At 33.3% G+C, this 19,021-nt stretch overlaps 4 protein-coding genes across 6 annotated transcripts; 3 read left to right on the top strand and 1 right to left on the bottom strand.

Annotated features, from left to right (window-relative positions):
* Nucleotides 1–3,354: 3,354 nt before the first annotated feature.
* Nucleotides 3,355–6,938, bottom strand: LOC109156710 (uncharacterized lipoprotein syc1174_c-like). Its single transcript, XM_019304542.1, has 9 exons — nt 6,737–6,938; nt 6,516–6,650; nt 6,149–6,265; nt 5,889–6,017; nt 5,358–5,534; nt 4,781–4,921; nt 4,217–4,402; nt 3,966–4,037; nt 3,355–3,694 (listed from the first exon to the last, which is right to left on the bottom strand). The coding sequence occupies exons 1-9, from the start codon at nt 6,854–6,856 to the stop codon at nt 3,545–3,547; spliced, it is 1,227 nt and encodes a 408-aa protein (XP_019160087.1). The 5' UTR covers nt 6,857–6,938; the 3' UTR covers nt 3,355–3,544.
* Nucleotides 6,939–7,678: 740 nt separating this feature from the next.
* Nucleotides 7,679–11,219, top strand: LOC109156849 (uncharacterized lipoprotein syc1174_c-like). 2 transcript variants are annotated; one of them, XM_019304712.1, is made up of 9 exons: nt 7,679–7,899; nt 7,986–8,120; nt 8,393–8,509; nt 8,641–8,769; nt 9,121–9,297; nt 9,698–9,838; nt 10,266–10,451; nt 10,631–10,702; nt 10,974–11,219. In XM_019304712.1, the coding sequence occupies exons 1-9, from the start codon at nt 7,780–7,782 to the stop codon at nt 11,121–11,123; spliced, it is 1,227 nt and encodes a 408-aa protein (XP_019160257.1). In that variant the 5' UTR covers nt 7,679–7,779; the 3' UTR covers nt 11,124–11,219. The 2 variants fall into 2 exon arrangements, with proteins under 2 accessions (XP_019160257.1, XP_019160258.1); XM_019304713.1 differs by lacking the exon at nt 8,641–8,769.
* A 1,227-nt stretch (nt 11,220–12,446) lies between these two features.
* LOC109156742 (TMV resistance protein N-like) lies at nt 12,447–17,805 on the top strand. The gene is made up of 5 exons (XM_019304576.1): nt 12,447–13,047; nt 13,835–14,903; nt 14,985–15,326; nt 15,425–17,176; nt 17,746–17,805. The coding sequence occupies exons 1-5, from the start codon at nt 12,536–12,538 to the stop codon at nt 17,803–17,805; spliced, it is 3,735 nt and encodes a 1,244-aa protein (XP_019160121.1). The 5' UTR covers nt 12,447–12,535.
* On the top strand, nt 17,263–18,750 carry LOC109156851. 2 transcript variants are annotated; one of them, XM_019304715.1, is made up of 4 exons: nt 17,263–17,348; nt 17,746–17,900; nt 18,009–18,054; nt 18,337–18,750. In XM_019304715.1, exons 2-4 carry the CDS (start codon nt 17,837–17,839, stop codon nt 18,641–18,643), a joined length of 417 nt encoding a protein of 138 aa, XP_019160260.1. In that variant the 5' UTR covers nt 17,263–17,348; nt 17,746–17,836; the 3' UTR covers nt 18,644–18,750. The 2 variants fall into 2 exon arrangements, with proteins under 2 accessions (XP_019160260.1, XP_019160261.1); XM_019304716.1 differs by having other exon boundaries at nt 17,746–18,054; nt 18,323–18,750.
* The last annotated feature ends 271 nt before the right edge of the window (nt 18,751–19,021 follow it).

The raw sequence follows: 19,021 nt of genomic DNA, 5'->3' as shown, positions 1-19,021 counted from the left end.
TGATGTGATATCATTTTAATCTCACATTGAAAATGTTTGGAAAGAGGAGCTTTTGAAAATGTTTACAAACATAATTGTTTGCCCATCACTGTGGACAAGTAGTGAAAAGTTCAAAGTTTTTTTTTTTTTTTTTTTTTTTAGAAGTAAATGAAAATTAAAAATGAAAAGGAAATATTTCAGTAATAATATTTTACATCATCAAGTAGTAAAGACATATTTTAAAAAAATAGTAAATGTAAATTAAAAATCATCAAATTAAAATGTAACGAAAATTAGGTAAAAATATCACTACATCTATATTCTAATTGACTGAAAATAAAAAAAATAATTGACTGAAAATGAATCTAATATTACTAATTGACTGAAAATATAAAATGAAATGAATATTAATAATTGACTGTAAATAAAAAATGATCCATAATTGACTAAAAAAATAAAAAAAAATAAATGGTCAGATAATTGCATTTTAATTAAAAATGGAATGAAAATTAAAAATTTGAGGAAAAAATATTTCAATAATAATATTCTACATTATCAATAGTAAATGCATATTTTTTAACAATAGTAAAGGTAAATTAAAAATTGAACCGAAATATTTCAATAATAATATCTACATCATCAATTAAAAATGGAACAAAAATTAGGTAAAAATATCACTGCATTTGATATTCTAATTGACTAATTGACTGAAAATAAAAAAGAATCATTTGCTGAAAATGAATCTGATATCCCTAATTGACTGAAAATATAAAAGGATAACTAATTGAGTAATTCAACCATTATATATTTTAACCCGAGTAACCCGTCCTGATGGATTGAAGATGTTAGCTCTAGACGAAGACGAACAAGATTGCGTTGTCACTACCAATGTCGTTTACAAAGATGTTTCAATAATGTGTAAATATAATCGGTGATATTAAGTTTTTTTTTTTAAATGAAAAAATTGTTATATATCTTGACAAAAAAATATATATCTTCCATACAAATGAATAAGGATACCAATTTATTTCTATAACTGAGTTGTTAGAGAACGAGCACATTTGCCTAATTTATGAAAATACTAAATAATGATAAATAAAATCTTCAAAGTTATAGCACCGTATGTGTACATCTAGACATTAGCTATTAATTTGAGCAATTATTTACACAAATTCAAGCAATAATAACATCAAAATATATAAACGATGCAAATATATAATATTTAATTGCACTATATAATATTTGATGTTCTAATTTAAATAATTATATATCGATTCATATATTCTTACTATATTACAACAAATTCATTCCGTGCATCGCACGGGTGCAAATACTAGTTGTTTCAAAAACTAGATTTTAGAATTGTCTTAAAAATCTTGTCTCCCATCAGCTAAAAACTTTGTTACTGTTTCAAAAATTGAGAAAAAAACACTGGTATAGATACTATAAGTTATTAATAATGCTAACTAGTACATCATATTTAGTAACATTGATTATATATTATATTTATAATATTTGTTCTAAGAAAATCACTATTTTGATTCTCAATTATTTTGTAACTGTCAATTTAGATTATTGAGAGAAAGTAAATATAGCTTGTACATGTTACTACATGCACCATCTAGGATATAACTATTGGGGTAGTTTCCAACTTGCCCAAACTTTGAATTTTGAATTCTTTTAGGAATAAGGTTCAAATTGGCCACTGAACGTAACCTGAAAATGCAATTAGGCCACTGAACGAAAAAAAAAAAAAAAAAAAAAAAAAGTGCAATTAGGCCATTGAACACTCAAAAAATGTGCAATTAGGCCACTGAACTCTCCAAACGTATGCAATTTTACCGGATAGCAGGTTACCATCAATTTTAGCAGGTTACCTGCTTATGTGGCAGCTTAATTGGCATTTTTAATAATTTTTAATAATTAATTTTAATAATAGATTTTATAAAAAATTGAAAAAAATTAAATAAAAAATAAAATAAAGTCGTTTTTATTTTTTTAAAAAAAAATTTAATAAAAAGTTATTATTAAAATTTATTAAAAATTAATTAAAATTTATTAAAAATACCAACTCAGCTGCCACGTAAGCAGATAACCTGCTAAAATTGAGGGTAACCTGCTATCAGGTGAAATTGCACATTTTTGGAGTGTTTAGTGGCCTAATTGCACCTCTTTTTTTTCCGTTCAGTGGCTTAATTGCATTTTCAGGTTACGTTTAGTGGCCAATTTGAACATTATTCCATTCTTTTATTACCTACATCTAAGAATGTATTTTTCTGGAAAAAAAAGAAAAAAAAAAGTCAATGAAAGAAAAACATAAGCAAAGAATTTAAATAAATGCAGTCTTAAACCTCTACTATTACTTATTCGAGAGTTTTTTATTTTCCCATTTTCATGCCTTTCATTCTTTCAAAATATACCTTCATTACTATTTAGTTTTATCAGATGTATATATATATATATATATATATATATATATATATATATATATATATATATATATATATATATATATATATTACAACATTTAAAATACTATTAAATATAAAATAATTAAAAATACTAAAGAAAATAAGTAGAGAAGAAATAGTTAGACCAATAAATAGTGAACATAATAAAGTAAAATGAGACTGATAGAGTTCATTACAATGTTATTCAACGTGGGTAAAAGAAAGAGGGTAAAATTAGAAATAACTTATTGTACAGAAAAGTAAACACAATGCACAAACTATTAATGCATGTGATTACACCAACACATTTTTTTTATTCTTATTATTATATATTAGATTTTGATTACCTCCTTTATTGCCTTTTATATATTTTTACTTGTATTTCATATGCGCAATAGACAAAAATATATATCCAATACTAATACATAATGTTAAAATCTTAATTATATTAAAATATTTTTTTGAACAAGAGTATATAATTTTTTTTTTTTTAATTTATAGTTGTAAAATTCATAATTGATAAAGTAAGCATATCATATCATCATTAAAAGACATAATTATAATATGATTAATATTATTAAAGTAAAAATTTTAGATATGATAAATTACTAAATTACTAAATATAATTACGGTAATAATTAATTAAAAGCAATGAAATCAAACTTATTATCATTGAAGAATATATAAGAAAAGATAGTGTATGCATGTGTATGGTAATAATAATGGAAAAAGATAACAAAAGTTATAATAGTAATATATTTTTTGTTCAAAAAATTGTATAGTACAACATAATTAAAAAAATAATAATAATAATAACAAAAAACGGACATAAATCAAAGATATAACGAGTGATATTTATTATGTTTTTAGATCAGATTTAGATAGATGAGATATATTTATATATAACGATTAAAGATATATCATATTCAAAAAGGAAATCAGATATGTCTAGTGTACCCGTATTGCCATCAAAGGCAAAACAAAAATGTAGTTAATCTAATCAAGACAAACCTGCTCATAATACTACCAATGTAATTTCTCATATTTTAATGGCTTATAATTTATGTTGTATTTACAATAACATAAAGAAATAATCCACCAATAACATTGATTAACTACAACTTTAGCATAGTTCTACTATGATACTCTAACAAAGAATGGTTTTGAATGTTCTTAATTCTGTCTCTTCTAAGGGAATCTGGGTTAATTCCTGCTTTATGAGCAGCAACTACACCTATGGCTTCCCAGTAGTTTGACACCCTCACCTGGAAAATAATTTGCCAACATAATAATCAAATACTCCATAGTTGGATTCACTACTTAGAACAGCATAGATGAAAGATGGTCACAAGTTTCTTTCTTCAATTTTTATTTTTTTTTATTTTTTTATTTTTTTAACTTCAACAAAATTGTTGCTATCTTACAGTTGATGGAAATTTGAGTTTATGGGATAACCGGATATGTGGTTTAAGGACACCCACGTAAGTCACAGAGATACAGTAAGTAGAAAGAGTTGCCCAAATATCGTGTACTTACAGCTTCTATCCCGAGTCTCTCAGGCGTATCATTGAGAACAGTTTCATTCTCTTCCACAGCGATTATAAGTGGCTGCAACGAATAATACATAGAAAGTGCAGAAGAAATAAAGGAAACATAATTAGAAAATAAGCTTACCTAGGAAAAGCGGGAATTGGTCAAATGTAGCAACAGTATATTAGTGTGTTGTATAATTGCTATCTCTGGCGTAGAGCTTATTTAGTCATAAAAGATAAACGTAAGAATTGTACCCTGTTTCTTTTACTGTTTGCAAATGCAAGGGCACCATCTCCCCCGCAAGCATCAATTGGTAGAATGACACTGTCAACGTCACTGGCTGAAATGCAGTTTTTTCCTAAAATCTCAGTTCCCTTGATCAGATACTGTGGTGCAGTACCAAGCCCAGCAAGCACACATGGCAAGAAAGTATATCCTATCTGTCAGAATTCAAAGGTGGGATTCAAGATTAAAAATTTTAAAATAAAAAAGAGGTAAAGAAAAACTATGTCAATCTTACAGGAGATGAGAATAAAAAACATAACGAATTCAGTAATTGTATCTGAAGAATATCATTGTGATATTTGTCTTCGTTCTTAATTTTTTATTGGGATATTGATGGGGGCAAAACGAGTTAAGCTTATAACTACACTAAACACTGAATCTGTGGATGAAAGGCACAATCAGGCCTTAATCTAAAAGAGTTATGGACATACTGAAGGCCTTAATCTTCAGTAAAAGAGCATGTCAGACTACTTAACACCCCACCCCCCACCCCCCTCTCTTCCCCTTATGCTTGTGTATAGCAGCCTTCTTACCTCTTCAGAAACTGATTTTGGACATACTGAAGTGCTTAGTTGAGGGGGTGATAATGCAGGAGCATGTGCACAAGGAATTTGAAAATGTTTCACTACTAGATGGCTTATTACTGCCTCCACACCAGCCAAGAGATCTATTCCCTTCAGAAAGAAAAAACATATAATAAGAGGAAATAATAAGTTTATATTACTGATAAGGGTTGGGGACTTTCAATCACACCACAAAACGAGTCATTAGAAATTTAGAATAGCATAACCAGAAAAAGCTGCACTACCATATTGGTATCAGTTTTTTTATTTTTTAATAAATCCTAATTATGTCTCTTTTCCTGGTAATGATAACAGAATATCAGGCATCACTAAGGCAAGAATAAAATTAAAGTGTGCATTTGGAGAGTAAATTGTAGAGCAAAATATGTAATTCGCTAAAAAAAAGCTGCATCCTCGAACAAAAAAGAAAACCTGGTATTACTGGTGTCAAATACTCAGAAATGAGAGATGATAGTATGCCATAAAATAAAGAGCAAGAAAAAGTAAAGAAATCACAGTGTTATGAAGTTTGGTGTATCAACCATACCATCCCCTGTCGGTAATCATCTATATCTTCATCATCATCGTCTGGAAAACGTGCAACAACTGCAACTGCATTCACATCTGAACCTTTTACCAACTTCTCTACAGCCCTCAACAGGGAGTCTGGATTTTGTATCCTCCCAGTTGACTGCCCACATTTTGGGTCAACCCACTTCTCCACCTATAATAAGTGATTCTGTAGGTTAAGGGAGGCCTTCAACACTAAGGACCAATGTTCATACGCAGTGCAGAAAAACATTGGTGATACTAAGTAAAGTCAATAAAAGATCTACCGACCATGAAGTATAAAAAGTGTCACATGATTATTCAATTTTAAACAATTATACAATTGAGAGAGATGGAAATTCTCAAGTACTTTGCTCAGTTGAACTTCTTTCCTACAGCATTAGATGTTCCTAACTCCTAAGCCATTATAGTATACGTGATTTCTGAAATCATCCATATCCAACTCCACAAGTAATGAATAAAATATGGGCACACTAACTCCTACTCTGTTTCCATTTAATATGCATACCATTAAAGGGAGGTCTGTTACAGTATATTCCACAAATGAGAGACCAAGGGACGCTCTAGCCGCATCAACAACTTGTAGATGGCGAATACGAAGATCTTCTTCGATTCCAGCATCAAGAACCAATCCAACCTGATTAATGTTATGACGGTCACATCATTGCAGGCTGAATAGCAAGGAAATGGCACGGCAACATCAGCAGCCTAGTGCAAAGCATCTATCACCACCAGAACAAGTTGGACAAGAAAGAATTCAAAGCATACTCTATTTTGATGAACCGGTTCCAGTGCCCAAAGTCCTTCTGCAAGCCGATCTAAAGCATAGCCTTCAACATACAACACATTTGACATGGGCCAATACAGCATTGCAGCATTAAGAACCTGTAAGCATTACAATTTTCAAATATGTCTGTATATACACTTTAATCCTAACTGTAACTTAGAGTTCTATCTTTGCGGTTACTCCGGTTAGATTCAGGACAACTCTACCAAATGCTTCAGACGCCAGTACACTATGAATAGTAAATAGAGTGCAAATCCATTGCAATTGAACAAGTATCAAATTAAGTCAAGTCAGGGCTCACATATAGAAAAAGATCAATTGTAAGATGTGAGCCAAAAGAAATCTCACATTAGGATGAGTGATAAGGCAGTCAACAACGGAAGAAAAAGCTCTCGCCACTGGCAAAGCGTCGCCAGCATAGCCACCAATCGCCGCTCCTATTCCCGTCGGCACTATCATTACACTAGTGTACTGCCGCTTGAACTGCTCAAAAATAATTGAATCAGTACAAAAATTCAAGGCATAAAAAAGTAAAAATTTCTAATAAAAACACACACAGAAAATTCTACCTTGCTAGGAAGAGGAGAGAAAGAGCAGGAGACTCTGGTTTTGAACTTGGGAAGTGAACGGTGGCGAAGGTAGCCGTGGGCGGGCGGGGAGAATGGACAGGTGAGATTTAGTGCCGCCATTGCAACCGAGTATTCAGATTTCGCTGCTTCTTAGCTTTGCTCACTAGTATGCAGCAATGCGCCGGCGAGGAGGGCTATTTGGAATTCCTTAAAATTCATAATATATGGAAATATGGATTATGTTAGTGTAAATCTAATGGTTTCAAATGTTAGTGTAAATCTAACGAGTACAAATAGACAAATAAGATCACATTGGCCGCACTGGCAGGTAAATTGTGGTCCACGCAATTGCGTGAACCATGAATATTATGTACATTTTGAATATAGAGTAAATACCCAACATAGTCCTTCGACTATAGCTAAATTTACAAATTAATTCTTAACTTTTAATTTTAACCAATTAAGTCTTTAACTTTGCAATTTTAACATAATTTGGTCCTCTGTCTATTTGACCGTTTGTTGACTGTGATTTTTGAGGATATATATGTAATTTCATGATCCATCGTCGGGTTTTTAAGGTTCCGGTTGCATTTCCACACTGCACTGTTACATTTTAATCCACTGCCGAAAGTAATCTACAAAATCCGGTCGCCTTTCTTAATCCTCCCTTTGGATTCAATGTAGTTGAGTTCGTATCAGAGCGAAGAAGACGACGTGTTTTCGAACCGGTGCAACGTCATCCTGGAGGCCTTCACGTGCTCCGACGAGAGCTAAAGGTTCTTCTAGAGATCATCAATCACGGTCAACAAATGGTCAAATAGATGGAGGACCAAATCGTGTCAAAATTACAAAGTTAAGGACTTAATTGGTTGAAATTAAAAATTGAGAACCAATTTGTGAATTTAGCTATAGTCTATGGACATTTTAGGTATTTACTTTATTATGAATTTTTAAGGAATTCCAAATTGCCCTCCTCGCCGGCGCCATTGCTGCATACTAGTGAGCAAAGCTAAGAAGCAGCGAAATCTGAATACTCGGTTGCAATGGCGGCACTAAATCTCACCTGTCCATTCTCCCCGCCCGCCCACGGCTACCTTCGCCACCGTTCACTTCCCAAGTGCAAAACCAGAGTCTCCTGCTCTTTCTCTCCTCTTCCTAGCAAGGTAGAATTTTCCGGGTATGTTTTTATTAGAAATTTTTACATTTTTATGCCTTAAATTTTTGTACTGATTCAATTATTTTTGAGCAGTTCAAGCGGCAGTACACGAGTGTGATGATAGTGCCGACGGGAATAGGAGCGGCGATTGGTGGCTATGCCGGCGACGCTTTGCCAGTGGCGAGAGCTTTTTCTTCCGTTGTTGACTGCCTTATCACTCATCCTAATGTGAGATTTCTTTTGGCTCACATCTTACAATAGATCTTTTTCTATATGTGAGCCCTGACTTGACTTAATTTGACACTTGTTCAATTGCCATGGATTTGCACTCTATTTACTATTCATAGTACTGGCTTCTGAAGTATTTGGTAGAGTTGACATGAATCTAACAGCAAAGATAGAACTCTAAGTTACAATTAGGATTAAAGTGTATATACTGACATATTTGGTAGAGCTGTCCTGCAACTTATCTTTTCTATGTAAATTTATAATGCTTACAGGTTCTTAATGCTGCAATGCTCTACTGGCCCATGTCAAATGTGTTGTATGTTGAAGGCTATGCTTTAGATCGGTTTGCAGAAGGACTTTGGGCACTGGAACCGGTTCATCAAAATAGAGTATGCTTTGAATTCTTTCTTGTCCAACTTGTTCTGGTGGTGATAGATGCTTTGCACTAGGCTGCTGATGTTGCCGTGTCATTTCCTTGCTATTCAGCCTGCAATGATGTGACCATCATAACATTAATCAGGTTGGATTGGTTCTTGATGCTGGAATCGAAGAAGATCTTCGTATTTGCCATCTACAAGTTGTTGATGCAGCTAGAGCGTCCCTTGGTCTCTCATTTGTGGAATATACTGTAACAGACCTCCCTTTAATGGTATGCATATTAAGTGGTAACAGAGTAGGAGTTACTGTACCCATATTGTATTCCTTACTGTGGAGTTGGCTATGGATGATTTCAGAAATCACGTATACTATAATGGCTTAGGAGTTAGGAACATCTAATGTTCTAGGAAAGAAGTTCAATTGAGCAAAGTACATGAGAATTTCCATCTCTCCCAATTGTACAGTTTAAAATTGAATAATCATGTGACGCTTTTTATACTTCATGGTCGGCAGATCTTTTATTGACTTTACTTTAGTATCACCAATGTTTTACTGCACTGCTTATGAACACTGGTCCTTAGTGTTGAAGGCCTCCCTTAACCTACAGAATCACTTATTATAGGTGGAGAAGTGGGTTGACCCAAAATGTGGGCAGTCAACTGGGAGGATACAAAATCCAGACTCCCTGTTGAGGGCTGTAGAGAAGTTGGTAAAAGGTTCAGATGTGAATGCAGTTGCAGTTGTTGCACGTTTTCCAGACGATGATGATGAAGATATAGATGATTACCGACAGGGGATGGTATGGTTGATACACCAAACTTCATAACACTGTGGTTTCTTTACTTTTTCTTGCTCTTTATTTTATGAATTCTGGCATACTGTCATCTCTCGTTTCTGAGTATTCGACACCAGTAATACCAGGTTTTCTTGTTTGCTCTACCATTTATTCTCCAAATGCTCACTTTAATTTTATTCTTGCCTTAGTGATGCCTGATATTCTGTTATCATTACCAGGAAAAGAGACATAATTAGGTTTTATTATAAAAAAAAAACTGATACCAATATGGTAGTGCAACTTTTCTGGTTATGCTATTCTAAATTTCTAATGACTCGTTTTGTGGTGTGATTGAAAGTCCCTAACCCTTATTAGTAATATAAACCTATTATTTCCTCTTATTATATGCTTTTTCTTTCTGAAGGGAATAGATCTCTTGGCTGGTGTGGAGGCAGTAATAAGCCATCTAGTAGTGAAACATTTTCAAATTCCTTGTGCACATGCTCCTGCATTATCATCCCCTCAACTAAGCACTTCAGTATGTCCAAAATCAGTTTCTGAAGAGGTAAGAAGCTGCTATACACAAGCATAAGGGGAAGAGAGTGGGTGGGGGGTGGGGTGGGGTGGGGTGTTAAGTAGTCTGACATGCTCTTTTATTGAAGATTAAGGCCTTCAGTATGTCCATAGCTCTTTTAGATTAAGGCCTGATTGTGCCTTTCATTCCAAAGATCTATGTGTTTTATGATGGAAACAGATTCAGGTTTAGTGTAGTTATAAGCTTAACTCCTTTTGCCCCCATCAATAGACCAATAAAAATTTTAAGAACGAAAACAAATATCACAATGATATTCTTCAGATGCAAGCACTGAATACATTATGTTTTTTATTCTCATCTCCTGTAAGATTGACATAGTTTCTCTCTTTACTTCTTTTATTATTATTTTTTTATTTTAAAATTTTTAATCTTGAATCCCACCTTTGAATTCTGACAGATAGGATATACTTTCTTGCCATGTGTGCTTGCTGGGCTTGGTACTGCACCACAGTATCTGATCAAGGGAACTGAGATTTTAGGAAAAAACTGCATTTCAGCCAGTGACGTTGACAGTGTCATTCTACCAATTGATGCTTGCGGGGGAGATGGTGCCCTTGCATTTGCAAACAGTAAAAGAAACAGGGTACAATTCTTACGTTTATCTTTTATGACTAAATAAGCTCTACGCCAGAGATAGCAATTATACAACACACTAATATACTGTTGCTACATTTGACCAATTCCCGCTTTTCCTAGGTAAGCTTATTTTCTAATTATGTTTCCTTTATTTCTTCTGCACTTTCTATGTATTATTCGTTGCAGCCACTTATAATCGCTGTGGAAGAGAATGAAACTGTTCTCAATGATACGCCTGAGAGACTCGGGATAGAAGCTGTAAGTACACGATATTTGGGCAACTCTTTCTACTTACTGTATCTCTGTGACTTACGTGGGTGTCCTTAAACCACATATCCGGTTATCCCATAAACTCAAATTTCCATCAACTGTAAGATAGCAACAATTTTGTTGAAGTTAAAAAAATAAAAAAATAAAAAAAAATAAAAATTGAAGAAAGAAACTTGTGACCATCTTTCATCTATGCTGTTCTAAGTAGTGAATCCAACTATGGAGTATTTGATTATTATATTGGGAATTTATTTTCCAGGTGAGGGTGTCAAACTACTGGGAAGCCATAGGTGTAGTCGCTGCTCATAAAGCAGGAATTAACCCAGATTCCCTTAGAAGAGACAGAATTAAGAACATTCAAAACCATTCTTTGTTAGAGTATCATAGTAGAACTATGCTAAAGTTGTAGTTAATGTAATGTTATTGGTAGATTATTTCTTTATGTTATTGTAAATACGATATAAATTATGAGCCATTAAAATATGAGGAATTTCATTGGTAGTATCATGAGCAGGTTTGTCTTGATTAGATTAACTACATTTTTGTTTTGCCTTTGATGGCAATACGGGTACACTACTTGATATATTTGATTTCCTTGTTGAATATGATATATCTTTAATCTTTTTTTTTTTTTTTATTGGGGATGGGGGTTTAAGTTGATTTGGATATGAAGATTTGCATTTTTACGTGGATCTTAATAAGTGGAAAAAGAAGGTCGGAATTATCCCAAACCGGATGAAGGATGAGAAATTATCATTAAGACCATATTTCTAACAGCCAATTAATATAATTTTTAACAAAAGACTAAGTTGAATTAAATTTAACACAAAAAATTATTTATAACTAAATTGAGTAAAAGCACTAGTCGAGTACTATATTAGGTATTAACTTTATTTTCCAATGAAGGTATAGTATTTTTTTTTTAGGGCAAATGTATAGTATTTATTATACGGAGTAATAATGAACCACACTTTATTATGGAACACACTTTATTGTGGACCATAATGTTATACCGTGAAGCTGATCACGCGTATTTACGTATTACTGGTATTGATTCAGTTTTTATTTTTACTAGTAATTCACCCGCGCGATGCACGGGATAAAATTATGTTATTATAAATATAAATAGAAAATAGAAAAACTAAAATATTTTAAATTATTTAATATAATAATATTTTTGAGTTTCCATTGGTCAAGTATTTATTATTTTTATAGAATACAAAATTACAATTAAAATTAAAATTATAATTTCTTATGGTCAATATAATCTCTAATTATGTGCATATTCAAATAAACTTATAGAGAGAATTTACATAATTACATTGATTTATTCTTAATTGTATTTCATCTATATTATAATTTTTACAATACGAATAATAACTAAAATAATTACATTTGGAAAGCAAATTTTAAATTTTGTATGTGTAAATTTAAACTCTAATTGAACACATTTTTTATATGATTATATAATATATAGCTATTTTATTTTTCAAAAGTATATATTTTTTATATGATTATATAATATATAGCTATTTTATTTTTTAAATGTTGTGCTTTTTTTTTTATATATAATAAAGGATGTTGTGGCATTAATTGTAACATTAATTATTTCCCAAACCATATAGCTTTATTATATAAAGGATTTTATTTTTTTATTTTTATTTTTGGAGAAGTTCATTTTTTGACGTAGAAAATCACGTACGCGTATTGACTTAATGGAACGTTAGCGTGAATTTACTTACTGGAATCTCCTTATAAATTAGTTTTGTGTGTCTGTATGTTTCAGAGCAAGCTAAGGCACCCAATTTCCAGTTTCAGAATATGGCTTCTACCTCTTCCACTACGCCTTCACAATCAACTCAAAAATTCACTTATGATGTTTTCTTGAGCTTTAGAGGTGAAGATATTCGCAAAACGTTTTTGGATCATCTTAACCATCATCTCAAACACAAGGGAATTCATACCTTCAAAGATGATGAGAAATTAAAGAGGGGAGAGTGTATTGCTCCGACTCTCTTACTAGCCATTAAAGAATCAAGAATTGCAATTATCATCTTTTCCAAAAGCTATGCATCGTCAACATGGTGCTTGGATGAAGCTGCAACTATCATGGAATGCAAAGAAAAGTTCGGCCAAGTTGTGGTGCCAATTTTCTACGACGTGGAGCCTTCACATGTGCGCAACCAAACAAGAAGTTTTGCTAAATCCTTTTCAAAACACCGAAAAAATTTCAAAGATAGTAAGGGGAAGGCGAAGGTTGAAATGTGGAGGAACGCTTTGAGAGAGGCAGGAAAAATTGTAGGACACGATTTACAGGGTGATAAATACAATGGGTATGCTTTCGACGTCCTTGGCTTCTTTAGCATTTTACTCTCTATTTTTTATTTTTTACTCCGTATTTTTTTGAAATTTTATATCAAAGTAGCGCTATGAAGGTTAATACCTAGCTAGTTTTATAATTAATTCTCCCAAAACATTTTATATTATTTTTTGTTAAATCTTACACTTAGACATTTATTATATATAATTAATTTGATACATTTAAAATTAATAGTCAATATTGATATTATATTGATACATATGTTAAAATACCGAAGTGTGAAGAATTGATAGAAAAAATTAATTATATGATTACGTATTTTACTTGATTACTATATATATATATATATATATATATAAACACACAAAAACTCAATTTCCTGCAAGAAAATCTACTTCTTGAAAGATAATTCTATCACCTGGGATAATTTCACAATCCGAGAAATAAATGCAGCTTTAAAGTCAGGAAAACATGGCTATTTTAGGGAGATAAAATAACAAATAGCTGAAAAAATTGGCATTATCTAACACTCGTAGCCACAAATACCCCGTTCTTCCTTAACTGTTATTTGGCTAGTTTTAATAATTAATAATAATATACTCTTACAATTATTATAATAGTATAGAAATAAAACAGACCACCTTACCAATAAAATTGAAGTAAAGAACTAAAAAAAAGTATAGAGGGACTATTATATAATTTAAAAATTATTAAACATTAGAGATATAAATTATAAGCAGCTGAGTTTCCAAAAAAAAAAAAAAAAAAAACTACCAATGATGTGTTTGTTTTCTTTTCAGGTATGAATTAGCATGTATCCGAGGAGTTATTAATGACATATTCAAACTGCTTCCAACTCAAAGCATTCAGAAAAATTTATTGGATTTAGAGTCACAACTTAAGAACATAAGTAGCTTGATGGAAATGTCTTTTAGAGATGATGTTAAATTAATATTGGGCATTTGGGGTATGGGCGGTATAGGAAAAACAACCCTTGCAAGAGCTGTTTTCGCTCAATTATCTGAAAGATTTTATTGCTCATGTTTTCTTGCTGACATTCGAGAAAATCATAGTAAACATGGGCTGGTAGGCTTGCAAGAAAAACTCCTATCAAAACTTCTGGAAGGAAGTTCAATGCGTATAGATGATGTGGATCAAGGAATTGGGGTGATCAAGGAAAGGCTCCAATCGCGGAAAGTGTTGATTGTTCTTGATGATGTAGATCAAAAGGAGCAATTAGATAAATTAGTTGGGGATGGAGAATGGCTTTGCGAAGGTAGTTTAGTCATCATAACTACCAGAGACAAGCATTTATTCACTCAATTTGGAGTTGCCTTTGAATGTTATGAAGTAAAGAAACTGGAAAAAGAAAAAGCTCTTCAACTATTTAGTTGGCATGCTTTCAAGAAAGAATCTCCAGATGATGAATTTGTAGATCTGTCTACATCTTTTGTAACTTATGCTGCTGGTCTTCCATTAGCTCTTAAAGTCTGGGGCTCTTTTCTACGTGGACGAGACCATAAACAATGGAAAAGCACACTGGAGATGATTAAAACCATCCCAGATGAGGAGGTTATTGAGAAGCTTAAGATAAGTTTTGACGGACTTAAAGATGGAGAGAAAAGGATATTTTTGAGTATAGCATGTCTGCTTCGTAAAAAGAGTAGAGATTATGTAGAAGATGTACTTAACAGTTGTGATTTGTATCCTGGCATTGGAATATCAGTGCTAATCGAAAGATCTCTTGTGTTTGAATCAAATGGATGTATGGATATGCATGATTTGATTCAAGAAATGGGTTTGCGCATTGCAGCAAGAGAAAATCCTAGGAGGATGATATGGCAGCTTGATGACCTGTTAGATGACGTGGTAAATATAATAATATCTATCTTGTGCTTCTATACTCTTAGTCATTGAATTAGAAAAATTCATGCTATTTTCTTCTTTCAGGATCATGAAGAGATGGAAGGTGTTTTGGTCACATTCAAATACCGACGTAGCTATAATGAAAATATTAGCTGTGTCATTGAAGCTTTCAAAGGGATGAAAAAATTGAAGATACTCATAGTTAAAGGCCTTCTTGGTAAAGGCCTTCTTGGTATCGATTTTTACAGTTCAGAGTTTGAGAAAAGATTTGGTTGGAGCACTATGAATACTTATCTTCCTAGCAGTTTGAGGTGGCTTCATTTCTCATGTTATCCTTTCTTTTCATTACCCGAAAGCTTTCATCCATCAAAGCTGGTTGGGTTTCATTTACCTCATAGTTTACTCAAAACTTGCATCATAACGAAGGTAATAATTCAATTCAACTCTATTCCTTCAATTCTATCATCAAGCTATGGAGTTAATTGAGAGTTATATATTTTCTTTCTATCTTATATATCCTGCAGAACATGAACAAATTGGTTTATTTGGATCTCAGCTCTTCCCACTTTTTGTTGGAAACCCCAAACTTTCAAAGGATGCCAAATTTAGTGAGATTAGTCTTCCGACGCTGTTTGAGTTTAAAAGAAGTCCATCCATCTATTGGACGTCTTGAGAAGCTTGTTTTATTGGATTTAAGTGAATGCGGCAATCTTGAGAAGCTTCCCAGCTTCACTCAAGTCAAATCTCTAGAGTTTCTCAATCTTGGCTGTTGCCGACATTTAGAAAATTTTCCAGAGATCCAGGCAAGTATGCCATATGTACTGGAGCTGGAATTAAATTCCGTTGGGTATATTAGAGAACTCCCCTCATCCATCCAACAACTACATGGCCTCACTAAACTATGTTTGGTTGATTGTGATAATCTTGTTCAACTTCCTGGAAGCTTATGTGAGTTAAAAAATCTTAAAGTTGTTGAATTTGAAGGGTGTCCTGAATTGAAGTCCTTGCCAGAAAATTTGGGCAACTTGTCACAATTGGAAAAGCTTCATATACAGAGAACCGCCATTTCTCAACTCCCATCTTCAATCAAGCAGTTGAGTTCAATTGAATACTTATACTTTGGAGATATTATTTCTCCATGGGAATGGATCAGCTACGTCGACAGTCCCAAAGTAGTTGTACCTAGTGTATCAGGTTTGTTCTTACTAAAAATGCTCGAGCTGTGTTCCCTTTATATGTTGGACGAAGGACTCCCTCAAGATATTGGAGGCTTGTACTCGTTGGAATACTTGAATCTGAGTGGCAACAATTTTGTACATTTACCTGAAAGCATCAGTCAACTCCCTAGCCTTAAGTACCTTGACATCAGATATTGTAAGAGGCTTGAAGAGCTACCACAACTCCCACCAACTATATGGGAACTATATGCAGATATTCGTTTTGCCTTTGAAAGCAATATAGCTGAGCTATCAACCAAGTACTTGGAATTATATTCAATCTTATTCACTCATAATAATATTGGGCGCCATTTCATTCGCAAAGAATTATTAGAAAACAGGAAGCTCATTCTTTTTCCAAGGACTTTTCTTAGAAAGACTCCTCTCAGTGTTATCTATATTAATGTCGATATCAACAGATGCTTCAAATATAAATGTGATGGTGCAAGTAGGATCTCAATTGATCTTCAACCCTTCTGGTACACTCCAAATTTTCTGGGATTTGTTGTATGCTGTCTTCTCCCTTCAAATGGTATATGGGAATCACATTTGGAGCATTGTGCGGTCATAGCCAAACTGGCAAGCAATGATAATACAAGAAATGAAGCTCCCCAAACAAAGTGTGTGATCACCAACTCAGATAAGTGTAAAATATCCCATGGGGGACAACATACTTGCATTGCCTACATACCATTTAGTAGTCTGTGGAATGAATCTAAGGCTGAGAAAGATGGTGTTACTCCCAATGATTATTCTACATTTGAGGCATTTCTGGATTCTCAACTTTCAACAGATTGGGGTTGTAGTTTGTTCTATAAAGATGATGATTTGATAATTGAAGCAAAGATAGATTGCGAGGAAAGTTATTCAACATTTGAGACATTTCTGGATTCTCAAGTTTCAACAGATTGCGGTTGTAGTTTGCTCTATAAAGATGATGATTTCATAATTGAAGCAAAGATAGATTTCGAGGAAAGTGGTAAATACATTTGGCTTGAGAATTATTATTGTTTCAATGACAATACTCATTTCATCTTTCTTACCGGTGGTAGTGATTCAGTTTTTTTTTTTTTTTTCTTTTTAGAATACTAGATTAATGCTCATTTGCACCGAACTTGCACAATTAAGGGGCAAAGTGCTGCCCAGATTGATTTTTTTATACGAGAGGGAGGTTTGAACTCCCAACTTCTTAAAGAATGAGAGTGCACGGCCACTCACGCCAACTAAGCTGGTTAGTGATTCAAGTACTAATACTCTTTACCCATTACTTCATTCCGTATCATATTATCAAATGCTTTAATTTGATTGAGGAACCATATATATATATATATATATATATATATATATATATATATATATATATAGGGTGGGGTTCAAGTGAGGATAGGGCCTTAGGTGAGGATTGTGGATTAATGAGATCCATTGGATGGGACAATCCAACGGAACAGATTGCACAAAAGGGGAAATTAAAAACCTTGTAAATAAGTTAGTAACGGTAGAAGTCATTAAGAATTTAAGATTGGGGGTAAAAGGGTAATTCAGAAATTGAATGTGCATTAATAAGAAAGGAAGGGAGCGAATTACTCGTGAAGACTAGCGGGCTTAGGGTTAAAACATCGGATGTGTAGGTGAGGTGTCGGCATTACACAACTGAGCAAAAATCGATTGCAAAAACGAAGAAGCCGTGAAGACTAGCAGGCTACTACACCATCGGAAGCTATGGCCGACGCAACACCTCGGAGAAGTCAACGGCATGCGTCCATGATAGCGACGAGTAGAATCTGTAAGAATATGTTAATTTTTATTATTAATTTTTTTTTTATTGAATGCCTGTAATATGAGATTGAATGTTTGTGGAATTGCATGTTTGTTGTCATTGCTGTAATATGAGATCGAAAGCGTGCCGGAACCGTCACCAGGAAATTTACGCTTTTAAGGTACTGTTTTCATAAACACGGCACAGAGTTCTATTTCCAATCTGTTTCGAATTCCTATTCGTGTTCTTCGTCGCACACCATCTTCCTGTTCCGGCTTCACGTGGCATTGTTTCAGCACAAATTACCCAACAGTTAAAAGCGTAAACCTCCCTGAAACAATGTCGTCTATTGCTGCGGTGTTTGTGGATACTACATAAGCAAGCAAGCAGGCAGAAGAAGAGTATTCCTCCAACTTTATTAGTGTTTCTTGTCTTCTTATTTGATACAGAAAACCTTTCGCAGTCTAAGGAACAAGAAAGTGAAAAACATGCATATTCCAAAATCCGATTGCATCGCTGATGCATATTCGCTGTTGCTGCTGCCATCAAGACACTGCTGCCACTGCCAGAATTTTGTTGTTAACTGCCATGGCTTCTATGGTGATCAAGATTCGCAAATGCCGCAAACTCCAACTTACGATGTTGCAGCTGCTCAACCGTCGGATCTCCGCATCGTAGCACATCTAGTTGGCGTGTTGGCTGCATATTCTGTTCACGCAGATTTCATCCACCTTCTTCAGGTTCCAGTACAATTAAGCTTGGGAATATGAAGTGTTGTGCTGATCAAAGTAGAGACTATGTTGTCTTCCTTGATTGCCAACTTCAACGTCATAACCTCAGAGGCCATTATGTTGTCTAAGCTAAGTATTATGCATTTATGCCAATGCTTTAATTTACATTTAATTACTCTGTCAAGGCATATGAGGCTTGGTAAATATAATAATAATAATAATAATAATAATAATAATAATAATAATAATAATAATGGTTTAAATTCAAATCACAACACATGCATGCACCCATCATCACTAGAAGTACAGTGTTATCTGGCAATTGTGCATTGCAAAAGAAGATTTGGATAACTAAGAGGTGATGCATGATAAGTTGCAATTTTTAGAATATTTTATGACTTAGTTCTTGAGGTAATG

This window comes from Ipomoea nil, unplaced genomic scaffold (genome assembly GCF_001879475.1).
Source record: "Ipomoea nil cultivar Tokyo-kokei standard unplaced genomic scaffold, Asagao_1.1 scaffold2759, whole genome shotgun sequence".
NCBI classification, from domain to species: Eukaryota; Viridiplantae; Streptophyta; class Magnoliopsida; order Solanales; family Convolvulaceae; genus Ipomoea; species Ipomoea nil.
The sequence above is the reverse complement of the archived record's forward strand: the minus strand, read 5'-3'. Positions and strand labels throughout refer to the sequence as shown.

What these genes read in the sequence shown, in the direction of transcription:
- LOC109156710 (XM_019304542.1), bottom strand. Translation starts at nt 6,856, where the DNA reads ATGGCGGCACTAAATCTCACCTGTCCATTCTCCCCGCCCGCCCACGGC. An exon ending in AACCGGTTCATCAAAATAGA is followed by an intron (nt 6,018 to 6,148) that starts GTATGCTTTGAA and finishes AACATTAATCAG; the next exon opens with GTTGGATTGGTTCTTGATGC. An exon ending in CAAAATCAGTTTCTGAAGAG is followed by an intron (nt 4,403 to 4,780) that starts GTAAGAAGGCTG and finishes GAATTCTGACAG; the next exon opens with ATAGGATATACTTTCTTGCC.
- LOC109156849 (XM_019304712.1), top strand. Translation starts at nt 7,780, where the DNA reads ATGGCGGCACTAAATCTCACCTGTCCATTCTCCCCGCCCGCCCACGGC. An exon ending in GCCTTATCACTCATCCTAAT is followed by an intron (nt 8,121 to 8,392) that starts GTGAGATTTCTT and finishes TAATGCTTACAG; the next exon opens with GTTCTTAATGCTGCAATGCT. An exon ending in CAAAATCAGTTTCTGAAGAG is followed by an intron (nt 9,839 to 10,265) that starts GTAAGAAGCTGC and finishes GAATTCTGACAG; the next exon opens with ATAGGATATACTTTCTTGCC.
- LOC109156742 (XM_019304576.1), top strand. Translation starts at nt 12,536, where the DNA reads ATGGCTTCTACCTCTTCCACTACGCCTTCACAATCAACTCAAAAATTC. An exon ending in AAACTTGCATCATAACGAAG is followed by an intron (nt 15,327 to 15,424) that starts GTAATAATTCAA and finishes TATATCCTGCAG; the next exon opens with AACATGAACAAATTGGTTTA. An exon ending in TTACCGGTGGTAGTGATTCA is followed by an intron (nt 17,177 to 17,745) that starts GTTTTTTTTTTT and finishes TCGGATGTGTAG; the next exon opens with GTGAGGTGTCGGCATTACAC.
- LOC109156851 (XM_019304715.1), top strand. Translation starts at nt 17,837, where the DNA reads ATGGCCGACGCAACACCTCGGAGAAGTCAACGGCATGCGTCCATGATA. An exon ending in GATAGCGACGAGTAGAATCT is followed by an intron (nt 17,901 to 18,008) that starts GTAAGAATATGT and finishes CTGTAATATGAG; the next exon opens with ATCGAAAGCGTGCCGGAACC. An exon ending in AGGAAATTTACGCTTTTAAG is followed by an intron (nt 18,055 to 18,336) that starts GTACTGTTTTCA and finishes AACCTTTCGCAG; the next exon opens with TCTAAGGAACAAGAAAGTGA.